The 20,163-nt window shown below is 38.0% G+C and overlaps 1 protein-coding gene across 2 annotated transcripts in view; it reads left to right on the top strand.

Annotated features, from left to right (window-relative positions):
* The window catches only part of lrba (LPS-responsive vesicle trafficking, beach and anchor containing), an 803,145-nt gene that overhangs the window by 45,762 nt on the left and 737,220 nt on the right, over positions 1-20,163 (top strand). For both annotated transcript variants that reach the window (XM_072256051.1, XM_072256050.1), the window contains exons 7-10: positions 9,286-9,405; positions 11,048-11,194; positions 13,870-14,067; positions 14,600-14,733. In XM_072256051.1, coding sequence (XP_072112152.1) covers positions 9,286-9,405; positions 11,048-11,194; positions 13,870-14,067; positions 14,600-14,733 — 599 coding nt within the window. The remainder of the gene's footprint in view (positions 1-9,285; positions 9,406-11,047; positions 11,195-13,869; positions 14,068-14,599; positions 14,734-20,163) is intronic.

Genomic DNA, 20,163 nt, shown 5'->3' with positions numbered 1-20,163 from the left:
CCTGAAATCCTTAGCATTGTATCCTTACATTTCTATTCTGGTCCTTTGAAAATGAATGCTAACGGTGCATTTGTCTTCCTACTGATGCAGCCCGCAAGTTTATCTTTAGGGAATCCTGCGTTAGGGCTCCTAAGTCCCTTTTTCATCCAATTTCTGAATTCTCTCCCCTTTAGAAAATAGTCTTTGCCTTCTTCCTTCTACCAAGTACATGATCATCCATTTCCCTATGCTGTATTCGATCAGCCATTTCTTTACTCATTCTCCCAACCTGTCTAATCCTTCAAGACTCCTTGCTTCCTTAACACTAGCTGTCCTTATGTCTATCTTTATTTCATCAGGAAACTTCAAAGTTCAAAGTAAATTTATTATCAAAGTACATACAGTACTGTGCAAAAGTCTTAGGCACATGCGAAAAATTTTTGTAAAATTAAGATGCTTTCAAAAATAATGAAGTTTCTAAATATCAAAAATTACTATAAAAATAGTAAACAGTTAAAAAAAAACACTAAATCGAATCAATATTTGGTGTGACTATCCTTTGCCTTTGAAACTCCTATCAATTCTCATAGGTACACTGATACAGGAGCAGAATTAGGCCATTTGGCCTATTGAGTCCACTCTGCCATTTAATCATTTAATCATGGCTCATCTTATTTTCCTCTCAGCCTCAATTTCCTGCCTTCTCCCCATAACCCTTCATGCTGTGACCAATTAAAATATATCAACTCCTGCCTTAAATATACATAAAGACTTGGCCTCCACAACTGCTTGTGGAAAAGAATTCCACAGATTCACCACCCTCTGACTAAAGAAATTCCTCCTCATCTGTTCTAAAAGGACATCCCTCTATTTGGAGGCTGTATTCTCTGGTCTTAGATTCTCCCACCATAGGAAATATCCTCTCCAAATCCACTCTATCAAGGCCTTTCACCATTCAATGGGTTTCAATGAGGTCATCCCTCATTTTTCTGCATTCCAGTGAATACAGACCCAGAGCCATCAGGTACTCTTCTTATGACAAGCCATTCAATTCTGGAGTCATTTTTGTGTATCTCCTTTGAACCCTCACCAGTTTTAGCACATCCTTTCTAAGATAAGGGGCCCAAACCTGCTCATAATACTCCGTGAAGCTTCACTAGTGCTTTATAAGGTATCAACATTACATCTGTAACTACACCAGTCCAATGAAACAATGGCCACGCAACATACAGATGTCCTTGAAGATTTCTCTGTCTCTCTGTCTCTCTGTCTCTCTCGTAGACACTGTGAAAACTACAAGAAAATAAAGGACGTAAAAAGTTTGAAACATACATCTCTCAGTCTTTTAAAGTCTCTCAAGCTAGTGTCTGCCAATAAACGGGCCCAAACACGTTAGCACATCAGAAGTATGCTGAAATCAAATAAATCACTAAAAATGTATCACGCTGTTCATATAAAGGCACATCAACAACATTGTACATTAAACAATTACCGTGTGCGCTTCTTGGACCACATGCAGAATGAGGTTATTTTAGGGCCATGTGTCTTTCTCTGCTTCCATGTTGGTTCTGACCCATAATACCACAGTCATGCTTTTATTAAACTCTGACCATGTGACCTGTTAACTCTGGTCATGTGGCCCATTAAACTCTAGTCATTAAATAAAACCTTGCATAACATATTTTAAGATAAAATAATCATGAATTTATGACGAAAACATATAAACATCTCAATGAAACGTGTCTTTGAGACAGTTACAACATCCTTGCTTTTGTATTCTAGTCCTCTTGGAAATGAATGCAAGCATTGCATTTGCCTTCCTCACCACAGACTCAACTTGCAAATTAATCTTTAGGGACTCCTACACAGGGACTCCCAAGTCCCTTTGCACCTCAGTTTTTTTGTATATCTCTCCATTTAAAAAATATTAACACTTTCTTCTACCAAAATGCATGACCACGCAGGTCCCGACACTATTCCAACTGCCATTTCTTTGCCCGTTCTCCTAATCTAAGTCCTTCTGTAGCCTCTCTACTTCCTCAAAACTACCTGCCTCTCCACCTACCTTCATATGGTCTGCAAACTTTGCAACAAAACCATCAATTCCATCATTCAAATCATTGATATGTGATGTACAAAGAACTGGTCCCAGCACAGACCCCTGTGGAACACCACTAGTTACCACAGCCAACCAGAAAAGACTCCTTTTATTCCCACTCTTTGCTTCCTGCCAAGGATCCACTGTTTTATCCATGCTAGAATCTTTCCCGTAATACCATGCGCTTGTAGCTTGTTAAGCAGCCTTGTGTGGCACTTTGTCAAAAGCATTCTAAAAATCTAAGCACACAACATCAAGCGATTCTCCTTTGTCTATCCTGCTTGTTATTTCTGCAAAGAATTCCAACAGATTTGTCAGGTAAGGTTTTCATTTTAGGAAACCATACTGACTACGGCCTATTTTATCATGTGTCTCTAAGTACTGCAAGTCGTTATTATTCTTAATAAACAACTCCAACATCTTCCCAACCACTGAGGTCAGACTAACTGGCCTATAGTTTCCTTTCTTCTCTTTCTCTCCCTTCTTGAAGAGTGGAGTGACATCTGCAATTTTCCAGTCTTCTGGAATCATTTCAGAATCTAGCGATTCTTGAAAGATCATTACGAATGCCTCCACAATCTCTTTCAGAACTCTAGTGTGTACGCAATCTGGTCCAGGTGACATCTACCTTCAGACCTTTCAGTTTCCCAAGAACCTTCTCTCTGTTTATAGTAACTGCACACACTTCGTACCCCTGACACCTAGAACTTTCATCACTTTGCATTTGAATTCCACAGTGAAAGCTGATGCAAAATAGTCAGTTTGTCCATTATTTCGTTGTTCCCCATTACTACGTTTGCAGCATTATTTTCCAGCAGTCCAATATTCACTTTTGCCTCACTTTCACACTTCAGGTATTTGAAGAAACATAAGTATATACTACTCTGTGATTAATTTTCTTCCGAGTATTCACAAAGAAACACAATAGAATCAATGAAAAGCTACACGTCAAAGATGGACAAACAATCAATGTGCAAAAGACAAACTGTACAAATATAAAAAAGGGAGAAATAAATAAATAAATAATAAGAACAGAAACTGTAGAATCCTTTAGTGAGCCCATAGATTGTGGAGTCCATTCAATGTTGGGGTGAGTGAAGTTATCCTTTCTTTGATGGATACTGCTGTTCTGGGATAGCACTCCTTGTGAATGTGGTCAATGGTGGGGGAGAACTTTACCTGTAATGGTTTGCGCTGTATCCACTACTTTTTGTAGGTTTCTCTGTGCAAGGGCATTGGTGTTCCCATACCAAGCCATGATGCAACCCTTCAGTATGCTCTGTACCGCGCATCTATAGAAGGTTGGGAAAGTTTTAGATGACATTGCAAATCTGCGCAAACTTCTAAGAAAGTAGAAGGGCTGCGGTACCTTCTTTGTAATGGCAGTTATGTGCTGGACCCAGGACAGATCCTTTGAAATGTCAACGCTGAGAAGTTTAAAGTTCCTGACTCTCTGCACTTCTGATCCTCTGACAACTGACTCATGGACCTCTGGTTTCCTCCTCCTGCCGTCAATAATCAGCTCTTGGTCTTTCCAACATTGAGTCAAGAGTTGTTGTTGTGGCACCATCAATTGGCAAGATTTTCAATCTCCCTCCTAAATGTTGATTCGTCACCACCTTTGATTTGGCCCACAGCAGTGGTGTCATCAGCAAATTTGAATATGTCATTGGAGCATTGCTTAATCCCACAGTCATAAGTTTAAAAGCGAGTAGAACAGAGGGTTAAGCACACAGACTTGTGCACCTGTGCTGATAGTGATTGTGAAGGAGATGTCATTGCTAATCCATACTATGGTTTGCAAGTAACGAAATCAAGAATCTAGTCGTACAATGAGTTATTGAAGCCTAGGTCTTGGATTTTATTGATTAATCTTGAGGGGATGATTGTTTTGAATGCAGAGCTGCTGTCGGTCTATGCATCTTCACTGTCTAGATGTTCCAGGGTTGAGTGAAGAGCCAATGAAATGTCATCTGTTGACCTTTTGTGATGGTAGACAAATTGGTGTGGATCCAAGTAATTCAGGCAGGAGTTGTGCTTAATCAACCTCTGAGAAGAAAAGAGGGCTAGAGTGGATATTAGACTGCTAGAAAATTACACTCTGGCGGTAGCAACTGGGAACAAAGATATGGCAGACAAATGTAAAGTATTTTACATCAGTCCTCACTGTGGAATACACTTGCAATATGCCAGAAATTGCAGAGTGTTGGGCAGAAGTGAGTGTAGTTGCTATTGCTAAGGAGGTGTGCTAGGGGAGCTTGAAAGGTCTGAAGGTAGATACGTCACCTAGACCAGATGGACTATACTCCAGGGTTCTGAAAGAGGTAGCAGAAGAGGTTGTGGAGGCATTAGTAATAATCTTTCAAGGATTATTAGTTTCTGGAATGGTTCCAGAGGCCTGGAAGATTAGAAATGTCACTCCACTTTTCAAGAAGGCAATGAAGCAGAAGAAAAGAAATAATAGACCACTTAGCCTGAGTTCAGTGGTTGGGAAGATGTTGGAGGCACTTGATAAAGTTGGCCAAAATCAGTATGGTTTCCTTAAAGGGAAATCTTGCCTGACAAATCTGTTGAAATTCATTGAGGAAATAACAGGCATGATAGACAAAGGAGAGTAGATGGATGTTGATTACTTGGATTTTCAGAAGGCTTTTGACGAGGTGCTGCACATGAGGCTGCTTAACAAGACAAGTCCTTGGTATTGGCTGGCAAGAGGCAAAGTGTAAGAATAAAGGGTGCCTTTTCTGGTTGCGTCCGGTGACTTGTGGTGTTCTGCAGGGGTTAGTATTGGGACCACTTCTATTCACGTGCGTCAACGACTTGGATAACAGAATTGATGACTTTGTAGCCAAGTCTGTAGATGATAGTCATAGTCATACTTTATTGATCCTGGGGGAAATTGATTTTCATTACAGTTGTACCATAAATAATTAAATAGTAATAAAACCATAAATAATTAAATAGTAATATGTAAATTATGCCAGGAAATAAGTCCAGGACCAGCCTACTGGCTCGGGTGTCTGACCCTCCAAGGGAGGAGTTGTAAAGTTTGATGGCCGCAGGCAGGAATGACTTCCTATGACACTCTGTGTTGCATCTTGGTGGAATGAGCCTCTGGCTGAATCTACTCCTGTGCCCACCCAGTACATTATGTAGTAGATGGGAGACATTGATACAAAGTTAGGTGGAGGTACAGGTTGAGGAAGCAGGGAGTCTGCAGAAAGACCTGGACAGTTTGAGAGAATGGCAACGAAGTGGCAGATAGAATATAGTGTAAGGAAGTGTAAGGTCATGCACTTTGGTAGAAGGAATAAATGTGTAGAGTCTTTTCTAAATTCAAAAATTGAAGTGTGAAGGGAACTGGGAGGAGTCCTTGTGCAGGATTCCCTAAAGGTTAACTAGGAAGGTAAATGCAATGTTAGCATTTATTTTCAGAGTACTAGAATATAAGAGCAAAGATGTGATACTAAGGCTTTATAGGGCATTGGTCAGATTGGATGGAATATTGAGTGCAATTTTGGACCCTTAAAAAAAGATGTGCTGGCGTTGGAGAGGGTCCAGCAGAAGTTCACGAGCCTGATTCCAGGAAGAAAGGGTTAATACATGAGGAGCATTTGGCTCTGGGCCTGTACTCGCTGGAGTTCAGAAGAATGGGGGTGGGGGTAGGCGAACCTCATTGAAACCTATCGAATATTGAAAGGCCTAGATAGAATGGATGTGTTTCCTACAGTGGGGGAGTCAAGGACCAGTGGGCACAGCCTGAATTGAGAGACATCGATTTAGAACAGGGATCAGAAGGAATTTCTTTAGTCAGAAGGTGGTGAATCTGTGGGATCATTTGCCATGGACTGGTGTGGAGGCCAATCATTGAGTCTATTTGAAGTGGAAGTTGAAGGGTACTTGGTTAGGGTGTCAGAGGTTATGGTGTAGGCAGGAGGGGTTGAGAGGTATAATAAATCAGCCATGATGGAATGGCAGAGAAAACTTGATGGACTGAGTTGCCTAATTCTTCTCCAGTGTCTTATGGTCTTATTTTATCATGTACTTCTAACTACCCTGAAACTTCATCCTTAATAATGGACTCTTAAAATGTTATCAGCCAATGAAGTTAGGGAAAACACCCTATAGTTTCCCATCTTTTGCCTGCCTCCCTTAAAGAGTGGACATTTGTGTTTTTCTAATCCTGTGGAATCATTAGACTTTAATGATACTTGAAAGATCACTACTAATGCCTGCACAGTCCCTTCAGGTACCTCTTTCAGAATCCTGGGGTGTAGTGCATCTGGTCTAAGTTTCCACCTTCAAACCTTTCAGCTTCCCAAGCACTTTCTCCTTAGTAAAAGTGACTACGTTCCCCTTTGCCCCATGCTCCTCTTGAATTTTTGGGATGCTGTTTGTGTCTACCACAGTGAAAACTGTTCCTCTATCATTTATTGTATGTGTTATTCAGTTCACCTGCCATTTTTTTTTTTTTTGTTCACCATTACTATCTCTCTGGCATCATTTTCCCGTGGTCCAATGTCCACATTGCCTTTCTCTTTTTTGTTTTAGATAACCGATGTTCTTTTATATATTATCGGCTAACTTAACTTGAATTTCATCTTTTTTCCCCTTATTGTTTTTTATTGTTACCTTCTGTTGGTTTTTAAAAGCTTTTCAATCCTAGTACTTCATACTAGTTTTTGAAATACTACATGACCTTCTTTTGCTCTATTGCTATTTTTGACTTCCGTCATCAACCACGGTTATTTCATCCTGTCTTTAGAATGCTGCTGGTTCTTTTGAATGAAAGGAAAGTAAACTTTCAAAGAATATTAAGAAGTGAATTTTACAATTAATGGAAATGTGTCTACTGTTAGAAAGTAATGAGAAATGCCCTAGTGCGTGCATTGGCCTTCATTTTCCAAAATATTTTAGCTCTGAAACAGTTCCAGAAGATTAGAGGAAAGCCAAGGAAAACTCTCTAAGAAAGAAGGTAGAGAGAAAGCAGTGAATTATAGACTGGTTAGCCTGGCTTTCAGAGTGTGGAAAATGTCTTAAGTCCATTATATAAACCAAACAGCAGAGCACTTGGGGAAGAAATGGATAATGGCAACATGTATTTATGAAATAAAATTCTGTTTGGGAAATCTGCTGTTATTTTTCTCTTTTGAGAATGTTACTACGAGGATAGATAAGGGAGGACCAATGGCTGTGGTGTAACTGGATTTGCCTAAGGCTTTTAGTAAGGTCCCACATAAAGATTATATACTGGACTAGCTGGTACCTGAGCTATTCATTGGATATGTTAATGGTTTTGATGAGGAAGCCAAATGTAATATTTCCAGATTTGCCTAGGACACAAATCTATGTGGGATTGTGAACTGCGATGAGAATGCGGAAGGGCTCATGTGTTGTATAGGATATTTTGAGATAGTGGACAGGCACAGTAATGAATAAATATGAGCTTTGGTATTTCTTTTGCTAATAACATGAAGATTAAATTATTAACTAGGAAAAGGAGAATGGGTGACCATCCATGCATGGCATGCAGTGGTTAAGAAGGCGAATACATTGGCCTTCATAGACCATAAGACCATCGTGAGAGGGCTGAAATAAGGTAGAGGGACGCCTTCCTGAAATTCCAGAGAACCTTTGTGAGATTGTACCTTGAGTACTGTATGCAGTTTTTATAGCTTTGTCCAAAAATGCATGTTCTCATTATTGAGGGAGTGAGGGGTGTGCGCACCATCTGCTTTTTTTGGGATGGCAGAACTGATGAGAGTTGGCAGACTGGCATTCTTTTTGGTAGAGTTGAGAAGAATGATAGGAGATCTAATAAAAATGTACAAAATTCTATACGAACAAGTCAGACAAGATGCAGGAGGATGTTGTTGAAGACAGGGCAGTCCAGGAATAGGAGTCACAATATAAGAGTAATAGGTAAGCAGTTTAAGGCTGAGATGAGGTAAGCCTTCCATGAAATAATAGAAGCAATATCATCACTACATAAATACATGAAGGGCTGATGTATCAAGGGATATGGTGGGGTGGTGGGAGGAGGGAGGGAACAAAAGCAGGAACAGGATACTGAATTTTATGATTATCCACAATATTGAATGGTGAAGCAACCTCAAGTAGGCTAAATGCCTATATTGTTCCTTTTTTCTGTATTTCAGTTTCCAAACGAGAGTCCTAAAGTAATCTTGTGTTGGTCCTAGTTAGTTGCTGGTCAGAATTATATAATTTACTGCTAGGATAGTTAGTTTGAGGATCGTCTTGCTGCTTGTTCTGGTCTCTTGCTACACAAATACTACATATATTGGTGTATCAAGAGCAGCTGTATGATGAACAAAAGGTTTGCAACATTTATTAATCTTGTTTATGAACACGGACTACTTAGGCAAGGAATATTGTGACAATATCCAAACATTAGCTATTGCTTTGGGGGATTAAAGGAGATAAAAAGTGGATAAAGGAGGCGTCAATCAAGGAGAGATTGGGATATTTGGAAGTTTTAAATTAAAAAAAGGATTGTTTAGTTGTAAAATTTAAAAACAAGTGTAATATGTAGGGGCTTGTCTGTCGATTGTAGGGAGGGAGGATGTGTGATGCTAGAGTGTGAGGAATCTAGGGAACCTGAGAGTGGGTGATTGTAGTGTATGAGGTGAATGTAGAGATGGGTGGTGGTAGTTTAAACACAAAGCTGAAAATGTGATATGTGAGGCAGTTGTGTTACCAGATGCCAGTCTAGGTAAACAAAGATGGAGCGATAAATACATTTTGATAATTGTTATTTCTGAGACAACCAATAGGAAAGTATCATTTAATTTGACAATAAATAAGATTGTCTTAAAATATCAACAATTCAATAAAAGCATAAATCCTGAATTAAAAACCATCTTGAACTTTGGAGGATTGTTTTGAGATACAGAAATGCTTACCATGTTGAAAGCTTGGACATTTCTAGTTTATCTAGTTCCTTCCATCTAACTGTAGTGAAATGGTTCATATTTGCAGCTTGTAGACCATTTTTAGTTGTTTTTTGGAGATTGTAGTTGAGAAAAACAATTGTGTATGAAACTAGCAAGATATTTATTGTTGGGATTGAGTTTTCAAAAGAAGAAAATACATAATGCAATTTAGACAATGGTATTTTGTCACAGTATCTAACCGTTGACATGTAGTTTCTTAAAACATAGTGGAATTAAAATAATCCTTTATTGCAGTGGTACATGGTGACAATTGTACACATCTATAATCGTTGGAAGAACAGTGAGATCCGCTGCTATGTTAATGGTGAACTGGCATCTTTTGGGGAGATCACATGGCTTGTGAATACCAGTGATGTAAGTAGAATTACAAGGTGAAAAATTGAAATACTACATCTTGTAGATATCTTGGCCTGTGTTTTACCTTTTGTTAAATTCCTTGTATTTTGATCTGAAAATGCATCTTTAAATAACTATTGATCTTTAACATTTACAAATAATATAATGGATTAAAACTTCCAAGTTCTTCTGCAAAATTCATTTTGAGGGAATAGATCCTGTTTTTATATTGCATTTCTTTTTCTTGTTGCAGCATCTTTGTTCCATTCTCAATGCTTTTTATAAATTAAAATCATTTGGTAATTAGAAACTTAGAATTCCTGTTGGAATATTATAAAATATTTTTATAAGTGAGGGGAAAGGTACATGGGTCCCTTGCCTCTCAGTTGTCAGTTAAACTTCCCTGCCCATGCTTTGAGACTTTCCTTTCTGATTCCTTTCCCTTCCCCGCTCTACATTTTTAAATCTGTTTCGCTAATCATTTACAGTTATGATGAAAGTCATTCAGTTTGAACTGTATTTCTCTGCAGAAACTGATGAGCACTTCTGTCATTTTGGGGAGTATCTTAATTCTCTGCTAAATGTAGCCTGAAAGTATTGAATTGGAACTATAGTCATAGTCATACTTTATTGATCCCGGGGGAAATTGGTTTTCGTTATAGTTGCAGCATAAATAATAAATAGTAATAGAAATACTACTATTAGTATATAGTAATAGTCATGGAAATAATAACTAGTAATGGAATAGCAATAGAAAAATAGTAATAAATAGTTAATTAGTAATATGTAAATTATGCCAGTAAATTATGAAGTAAGTCCAGGATCAGCTTATCGGCACAGGGTGTCTGACCCTCCAAGGGAGGAGTTGTAAAGTTTGATGGCCACAGAAAGGAATGACTTCCTATGACGCTCTGTGCTGCATCTCGGAGGAATGAGTCTCTGGCTGAATGTACTCCTGTGCCCACCCAGTATATTATGTAGTGGATGGGAGACATTGACCAAGATGGCATGCAACTTAGACAGCGTCCTCTTTTCAGACACCACTGCGAGAGAGTCCAGTTCCATCCCCACAACATCACTGGCCAATTGGAGAATTTTGAAAAGAATTTTGAAATTCAGTTTTGAAGGATTTGATTATTCATGATATTTTGTATTCATATTTCATTTTCAGGTTTAAAGTGGAGCCATAACATATTTGATTAGAAATTAAAATATCTTGCATATTTTCCACAGATCACTATAACCAATGAGAAGATAAACTGTATGCTTCTCCCATTCTTGTTTAGAGTTAGTTTTGTTTTGCTGTTTTCTCAGATGATGCATTACTTAGTTTACAAACATGAAGGCTTAATGAATTTTATATGGCATTTTTTTCCGAGTTTGGTTATTTTGAGTACAATTATTTTCCAAGCTGCTGTCTTCTGAAGGTTGTACCCTTCATACTAGAGGTATTTGTCACCTATATTTTAACATTGTTATAAGCACTGTACTTGCTGAAGGCTCTTAAGTTGTGAAGGGCAGATAAATTCAAGATTGAATATTAATAGCATTTAGAAATTACCTTAAAATTTCATCTATTTTGTTACCTTGGTTAAGAAATCAAATTTTTGACATGAAAAAATTGCATAACATATATAAAATAATTTGTTGATCTTTTTAGACATTCGACAAATGTTTCCTGGGATCTTCGGAAACAGCAGATGCAAATCGAGTATTCTGTGGGCAACTTGGAGCAGTTTATGTGTTCGCGGAAGCTCTCAATGCAGCTCAGATATTTGCAATATATCAACTTGGTCCTGGATACAAGGTATTGTAAAGCAGAGATAAAACAAAATATCGAAGAAGGTGGGAATCTGAAATAGAACAGATGATGCTAGGAATATTCAATAGTACAGATAGCATCCGTGAAGAGAAAATCAATATTAATGTTTTGTGGCAATAAGTTTTCATCAGAGCCGGATTTTGGTAGAGATAAAACAAATTGTAAGTTGCAGAGAAAGTTAGGGTGGAATGAATAAATAGAAACTCAGTGATTGGAAGACAGAAGAGATTGAATGACAGAAGTGGTGATAGACAAAAGATAGTAGTGTTACAAGGATGAACTCAAGTATTAACTCTCAATAATGATCAGTTAGGCATAGAGAATCTATATTTACTGACAAGCACTTTTTGGCTCACTTAGCAAACACATGAATTTACAAACCTTGAATACCTGTGTGAACACTGACCAGATTTCCCTGACCTCCCCCCCCCCCCCCCAACAGTCAAAGAAGAGAGAAGGTAATACGTAGTAAAAGGAATCTACTCTGGTCAAGGATTCTTCTCGATTTCAATTTAATTGCCACATTTCTGATGCGGAGACATTCCCTTCTGCAATGGCTGGTTTCCACAGAGGTGTCACTGTCTATGCTTCTGAAATACTCCATTTTTATTCTTTTCCTGATCAGATAAATCTATGATGTTTCAATTTTGTTGGCTCAAGATAATCTGACCAACTTGTGTTTGCTTCTCATTGGATGTGACCCAAGGTTATAAGCAGTATGGCTTTATGGTTCTGCTTTCAGCGTTTTGTCCTGGATAATGTCTCAGACTGGCTCAAAGCAGGTCAACCAAATACTGGACCCGGCGAATCAGATCACAGGGTATTCTTTCTGCTTACCTGCTGCTTAACATAATAAACAGCTTCTTATCTGACAATGGTCTCAGGTTTAGCAGATCATCAACAGAAACTCCTTGTGTCCACATTTAAGTTATCCCTGAGCAAGAACCAGTTCACTGAACAATCTCACAAAATGGTGCCTGCAAGAACAATCTCACAAAATGGCTGACCCCATTCCTGCAATCACATTGACAAAAACAAAGTTTTTTGCTTTGTCAAGTTCCACTGCTCTCACGTCATTCCTATTAGCTGATTTGAAGATTGTAGTTCTTACTGTCCAGCAGCAGTAAAGGCTCGTGAGTAACCAAAGTTATGTTTAGGACGTGTAAAAAGATGAATGAAATGCTAGCATTTTTCAATTCTGTCAAAGTCATTTGACTTGTTACATAAAATCATGAGAGGTGCTTCTTGATACTGAGTATTTCAAGTTTTTTTAAAAACAAAAATGTAGTTTAAAGATAATTGACAGTTTGGATTTTGAGAGAGAGTTTCACCTTGATGGATGGAAAGAGACTTTTCATTTCTTGGCAGTTTATCTTGTAAATCTGTTAATATGATAAATAACTTATTCATGCTACAGGTGTTCATCCTTGAATGTTTGTGCTGTTGGTACCTGTGAAATGAAAAACATCAACATAATTGTATTCTGCAGGATTTCTATATTGTATTTCCTTATGACACGAAAAGGGGCCATTTGATACATTGGGTCAGTGATGGACTGCAGAGCACTCCCATCTCACCCCCTCACTCATTTTTCTAGTAACTTATTCTCCCCACATTCCCATCAAACACCCTTAGGAGCCTATCAAGCTCTTCAGATTACACATCAACCTGCTCAAGGGGCAACTTAATAGTGGTCAAATATCCAACCAACCATCTCTTTGGGATTGGGAGAGAATTGGAACACTGAGGCTATAGGGAGAATGTGCAAACTCTACAGTCAGCACTGGAGGATTGAACTGTGAGGGCAGCAGAAGCTGAGTTTGCAGCTCTACAGATGAGCTGCCCACTGTCTTGAGAAGAATGTGACACATGTCCAAGGACCAGCATATGAATGGAAACCACTCAAGCATGTCTAAGTGCTTAAGCTCTGTTGTAGATGGTGTTTGTTATACAGTAGAAAGCAACAGCTTGTAGTTGTGTAGCATCTTTTAACACAGTGAGGCATTGCAAGATACTTCAGACAACCATTTGATGCTAAGCATCTTGATGTTTAGCAGTAGACAACAAGTTTTTAATAGCTTGGCCAAAGGGATAAGTTTTATGTAGTGTTTTAAATTAGGAAAGAGAAGCAGAGATATTTAGGAAGCGAATTCTGGACCTTGAGCCTTTGGCATAGCAGGTACTTTTTGTAGTTGAATGATTTTAAAATTGGTTGTTCAAGAGGGCAGAATTGGGAGAAGAGGGTTGTAGGGTTTTTTAAAGCCGAAATTTGGAGAGGCAGTAATAGTCTATAAAACAAGGTTGAGAATTTAAAAGTTGTTGTAATAATGCTTTCCCAGGAAGTCATGGCAGAAATTATTGGAATGCGTATATTCTGTAACTAAATGAGTCATGGGGGAGAAAATGCATGTTGAATCCTCAAGGTAGAGGACATGTACTGAAATTTGTGATGTTCCCAAGGCTGAATATACATCAAACATTGATAAATAGCCAGACAATGACTATGAAAGACAAATGTTTGTCAGAAGCGTTTGAAGTCCACACTATTGAGGTTTCAGTACTGAAAGTCTCAAAGATGGTAGTTTGTGGAATTGAATCATTTTGTGCTATTAAGTAATCTCAACCTTCATTTTGGATGAGAAACATTTGTACTTTTCCAGGGTGCTTTCAAATTTAAAGCAGAAAGTGATCTCCTACTAGCAGAACATCACAAGTCACTACTTTATGATGGTAAGCTCTCCAGCAGCATTGCCTTCACATACAATCCAAAAGCTACAGATGCTCAGCTGTGTTTAGAGTCATCCCCGAAGGATAATCCATCTATTTTTGTTCATTCTCCTCATGCTCTCATGCTACAGGTAAGAGCCATAGACTGTTTTGCATTTTAAAAAGTATATTTTCCTGTTAAGTTAATTATCTTTAACGGCTAAAACATACTTTGAAGTATTATTGACAAATCTCTAATTGAAAAATGTGTTAAATTTAGTAAAGTTCTCTTCAAATTTAAATGGCTTTATACATCTGTGGGTTTTGGGGAACCTTTTGCAAGCAACTCTGCACTATCATGTTTTCTTTTTTGACTTGAAGTTAAGCCTGTTAAGTAATGAAAGTAAGGTAGATTTTGTACTTGGATTTAATTTATGTGAATAACACACGGATGTTTCATTGATTTTGGGGGATAAAAGATGTATTGGAGCCATAACCTTTGCCTGTATAACACTTGCCCCTTTTGCTTTAGAAAGATTGAGAGTAATTGCTTTTTCAATATTTCATTTAGTTTAAAAATTTTTTACTTAAATTCTTTTTCTTCTGCTTTTGAGGTGCATGATGGGTTAAGTCAAGGTTATCTTTCTAAAATTTGGATTTGAGCTTTGAATTTTCTCTTAACAGGATGTGAAAGCCGTTGTAACACATTCAGTACAAAGTGCTATCCATTCGATTGGTGGTGTTCAGGTGCTTTTTCCATTGTTTGCACAGCTTGACTATTATCAGCATTCTTCAGACCAAGTAGACAGTACTGTGTGGTAAGTGAATTTGATGATGTTCCTACCACTGGGGGATTGATTTTAAATAGGATATTGTTGATGGATTAACAAGTTTAAAGAACAATCCGTTCACCCACCACACCCTGTCCTTGCTGACAAACAATAGTTTCTGGTTCTGATTTGAATGTTCTTGTTTTAAAATCCCACGCCCCTCTGTTTATCAATTTTCTCTAGTCCTGCATCACTAAGATGTCTGCTTCTCTGAGCTAAATTGCTCAGCCATTGATAACAATGCTTTCAGTTGCCAAGGCCATGAAATTTTCTACTTGTATCTTTCTGCTTGCCTTTATAGCACCTTGTGTCTTGGTATCTACAGTACTGTGCAGAAGTCCTAGGCACATATATAAAAAAAATCTGAAAAGCAAAGATGCTTTTAAAAATGAAATGAAAATTGTCTAAATACAACAACATTTACTATAAAGAGCAGTAAGTAGTAACAAACTAAATTAAATCAATATTTAGTGTGACCACCCTTTGCCTTTTAAAACTGCATGAATTCTCTTCAGTACCCTGTTGTACAGTTTTATAACAAAATTGGCTGGTAGGTTGTTCCGAGCATCTTGGAGAGCTTGCCACAGCTTTTCTGCAGGCTTTGGCTGTCTTGCTTGTTTCTCTCTCTCCAGGTAATCCCAGGCAGCCTCGGTGTTGAGATCAGGGCTCTGTGGAGGCCATACCATCTGTTGCAGAACTTCTGGTTCTTTTCACTGAAGATCTTTATGACCTTGTTTGTGTTTGGGGGTCATTGTCCTGCTGCAGAATGAAGTTGGGACTGATCAGATGCCTCCCTGATGTGGTGGATGAAAATCTGCCTGTACTTCTGAGCATTGAAGATTCTGTTAATTCTGACTAGATCACTAACTCCATTTGCAGAAATGCAGTCCCAGACCTGCAGGGAACCTCTGCCATGCTTCACTGATGGCTGCAAACACTCACCTATGTACTGCTCTCCAGCTCTTCTATGGACAAATTGCTTCCTGGTTGAGCCAAATATTTCAAATTTTGACTCAGTCCAGAGCACTTGCTTCCATTGTTCAACACCCCTTTCCTTGTGTTTTTGTGTTTAGGCGAGTGTCTTGCCTTTGTTTCCACTTCCAAGGAATGGCTTTTTGGCAGCAGCTCTTTCATGAAGACCACTCCTGATGAGTTCCCTGGACTGTAGAGAGGTGTACTTGGGTTCCAGTGGTTTCTGTGCATTCAGAGCTGATAACAGTGCTGGATTTCTTCCGATTAGAGCCAACATCAGTTCGATATATCTCTCATCTGCTGCACTCAGTTTCCGTGGCTGATCACTGAATTTCTTTTCATCAACCTTGCCTGTTTCTTTATGCTTCTTCAGAAGAACTTGGACAACACATCTTGAGACTCCTGTCTGCTGCAAAGTTTCTGCTTTGGAGAGAGCTTGCTCATTGTGACTTGAGGGTATGCTCACTCTTGCCATTGTGTAAGGATTGATGATTTGAAGATTAAACTGTCACATCTGCCACATGCTCATCTTTTAGATTGGTTGTTCTTCACCCAGTTCGATTCCTTCTGCACCTGTTTCAGTTAATCAGTTTAGTTCATTTAGCTTGTGTCATTGATCATTAGCATCTGTTATCTTTGTATAATCATGCACTTGGCTATATATCTTTAATGTAATCAAGTTTTTATTTGAAAGGTGGTTGACTGTCGATTCATTTCCATAGATGTTGCCTGACCTCGCACAAAATGCTGGAGGAACTCAGCAGGCCAGGCACCATTTACGGAAAAGAGTAAAAAGTTGGAGTTTCAGGCCGAGACCCTTCATCAGGACATACTACAATACAATGGTTAATTTGACTAAAATTCTTCCATTATTTGCATTATAGGCATTTGCCTTTCATACTTTGTTCAAATGTCTAAGGTTATCAGTGCATGGACTATTGATTAGTAAATAACAATGTGTGTCTGCATGTGATTGACAAATCAAAACAGATTTTAGATAAACATTAAAATTATTAACGAGGTATTTTTTAAGAATAAATAATAGTGAATTGGAAGAAGCTGGAACACAAAATTTCACACTGTTTAAGTTTTGTGAGGAATGTTTGACTTTTTTGGAATAAATGTAAGGTTCCAAATTTTTGGCTATGAAACTGGTAGAATTCTGAATGTTTTATTGTGAGATTACTTGTGATTTTTTTTCTTTGGGTAATCAAAATACCTTTTTTCCTAATCCTTGAGGGCGTGTAGAATGCAAACCCATTTCTCACTCTGTCTCATACTCATTTTTTAAGATAAGCATGGTTTCTGGACAATATAGGTAAATGGGCTGTTTTGTAGCTTAATGTACTATATGTCTACATGCCTTTATTTTGCTTTAGGCTTTAGTCAAAAAAACATGTCAACTTCCACCACCCACTCCTATTCCTACATCTAATTTGACAATGCTATTTTCTGTATTAAAGTTTAATCATGGTGGTTTTGATATTTCAGCTATTTTAACCAGTAATGTTAACTGGAAAGATTATCTGTTTCTAAACTGAACTTCGAACTTTTGAATATCTCTTTTGTTACTTAATATCAATAAGCAAGTATATCTGGATAGTTTTAATCTTCTTTAGCTGAAATCCCCTGTAACTAAAACAAAATCAGGATACTACCATTCCTCTCATCAAATCCCCCCCTAGCTTTTGAGAGATCAGTCGTATTCTTCTCGTATCTTTGTAAATTATTATTTCTTGGATATCTGTTGAAAATCAAAAATGACTTGGGTTTCTGCCTCTTTATAGACAGCGAGCTGAGGATACAGTAGCACTTATCAACTATCTTATTTTTCCAGAAATCTCATGGTTTGGCGTTTAGCCTACTGGGTTCTTTTTCCGATTTTCCCTTTTTTAAGCTTGCCTGGCTCATTGGAGATTTTGTTAGATTGCTGTGGAACATCACAAATACTTCTGAAAATACAGTTACTTTATTATGAGTACACACAATATCCTACACGTGTCGATCATGTGATCGTAAACCGATATACATGTAAACTCAATGCCTAGAACTGAGTGAGTGTGTGTGTGAGCGAGAGAGAGATGCTGATACAGCCTTTCTCAAGTTCAATTTAGGAATTGAATTCCAGTTTAGGAGCATAGTCCAAAAAAAGCTGACTTGCCAAATATTTTTTTGAGGGAGATTGTTTAAATTCAAGAGACAGCTGGAAGAAGATCTGAGAGTTTGAGCAGGATTATAAAATGAAAATGATTCTGTGATGTACTTGGGGCCCAGACCATGAAGGACTTTAAAATAAGGAAGAGGACTTTAAAGTCAATTCTAAAAGATACAGGAAGCCAGTGCAGAGTCGTTAGCATGGGAATGACAGAAACAAATGTACCTTTGCAATTTTTTTAAATGTAGAAATGCTGCTCTTGTTACTTTGTGGGATTTAAAATTGAAATCTGGATCTAGCATAATGCCCAGTCTAGTTACTCTTGATTTTGTAAGGGGAGCCAAGTTCCCAAATTTTTCAAGAAGTTTATCTCTTTGGTTTTACCAAAAGAATTTCAGTTTTACCTTCATTTAGTTTTAGGAAATTATTGCTCATCCATTTGTTTATTACAACCATACCAGAAGTCAGAGACAATAGGGTGTTATCATTGTCAGGCTTGACCGAGATGTACTGTTGTGTGTCATCTGTATTACTGTGGCAATCAAGTTTAAGCTCTCTAATGTCTCCAAAGGAGAGCATGTTTCAGGAGAAGAGTAGGGGACCAAGGCAGCTTCCCTGAACAACACCAAAAGGTACATTGTATCTCTTAGAAAATTGGTCTCCAAGACAAACAAAAATATATGAACAAAACAAATTTGAGGCACTGCTAGAGAGGCCAATCTAGTTCTCAAGGTGATCTAAGAAAATTTTGTAGTCAATTGTGTTGAAGCCTGCACTTAGATCTAGAAGAATTAGAACTGAGACAGTTGACATCAGTGCTGAGCCTAAGGTCATTGACAATTTTGGTAAGGGCTGTCTCCATGCTGTGGTGTGCTCTAAAACCTGACAAACTTTTTTAGAATATTGTTCCCATTCAGAAAGTTGTTGAGTTGGTTGAAAATGACTTTTTCAAGAATCTTGCCCAGGAAGGGAAGATTTGATACAGGCCTATAGTTAGCTAGTACAGGTCGACCTTCACTAATCTGACTACCTGTAATCCAGTTCCTTTGATAATCCGGCACTGATTGTGCTTAATGTGATCCTTCTGTAATTCGGCATTTTCACTAATCCGGCACTCCTCAGGTCCCAATGGTGCCGGCTTAGTGAAGGTCAACCTGTACTTCGCATTCAAGGCTTGGCTTATTTAGTAGGAGTTTGACAGCCGCAATTTTGAAGGCATCTGGGAAAAACCCCAGCTTCAAGGAATGTGTTAACAATTATTTTGCCAGAGTTGAAAACACTATTAAGAGTTCTTAAAGTGTGGTACAGATAAGGTTGAGACAGTAATTAGACAGTTTTCTCTTAATTATGGACTTGTAGAGTTCTGAATCAGAAATACTTATAAATTTTGACATGGTTTTCCATCTTTTTAAGAGGTGGCTCTAGAGGTTACATGTATCTGTAGCTGTACTGTTCCTCATGGAAGTAGTTTTGTTGATATTAAAAAATAATATTGCCATGTCTTCCAGGATATGGCATTTATTTTATATTGAAGCACCAAGCAGTCATACTGTAACTTGCTTTTCTATTCTGTTCCCTTTCATTTATTTGTGGCTCAGTCTTGGTGCACGATCCCTGATTTTGAGTCTCATTGTTATGCTTCCAAACTGCAGTAGCACCTGTGGTTTGCGAACATTAGGTTTAAAAATTAAAGTCTGAAATAATAACTGAGGAGACTAGAAACTCTGTGGGTTAGGCAGCTAATGTGCAAAGAGAAGCAGTTAGTTAAGTCTGGGACTGTTCTGATAATGGGGGTTCAAAATGAATGTTCCCGGCTTTTCCAGCTTTTATTTTAGGTTCAAAAACCTGTTAAAATATTTTGTTTAATTTCTATATGATCTTTTTGGGTGATCGATAAGACTTACTATTTGCTTTTTTTGTGTCAGAACTGTGGTTGCAATGTGGAAGAAACAAAAATATAGAAGAGATAATGTGGATTTACGTGGCCTATAGCCTGAAAGAGTGGGAATAGCTATCTTTTGTCTTACTGATTTCTGCCTAGAAAGATCTGAGAGTGGCTGTTATAAATAGTTTGTTCAGAATTCTAGTCAAAAAAAACTTATGCTCTTAACTTTTTACTGTAGACACAAAAGGTATTCAATTTCTGGTACTCTCTCCCTTTCCACTGTTAAGTAAACTTATAATAAATTATTGAGTTAGTAGCTTGATTATAGCTGGAATCTGATACAGCATTACCTTAGTAGCTAGTGTTTCTTTCAAAACACCAGTAGGGCATGGAGAACCTGAAAATT

This window comes from Mobula birostris, chromosome 4 (assembly GCF_030028105.1).
Source record: "Mobula birostris isolate sMobBir1 chromosome 4, sMobBir1.hap1, whole genome shotgun sequence".
Lineage (NCBI taxonomy): Eukaryota > Metazoa > Chordata > Chondrichthyes > Myliobatiformes > Myliobatidae > Mobula > Mobula birostris.
The sequence above is the reverse complement of the archived record's forward strand: the minus strand, read 5'-3'. Positions and strand labels throughout refer to the sequence as shown.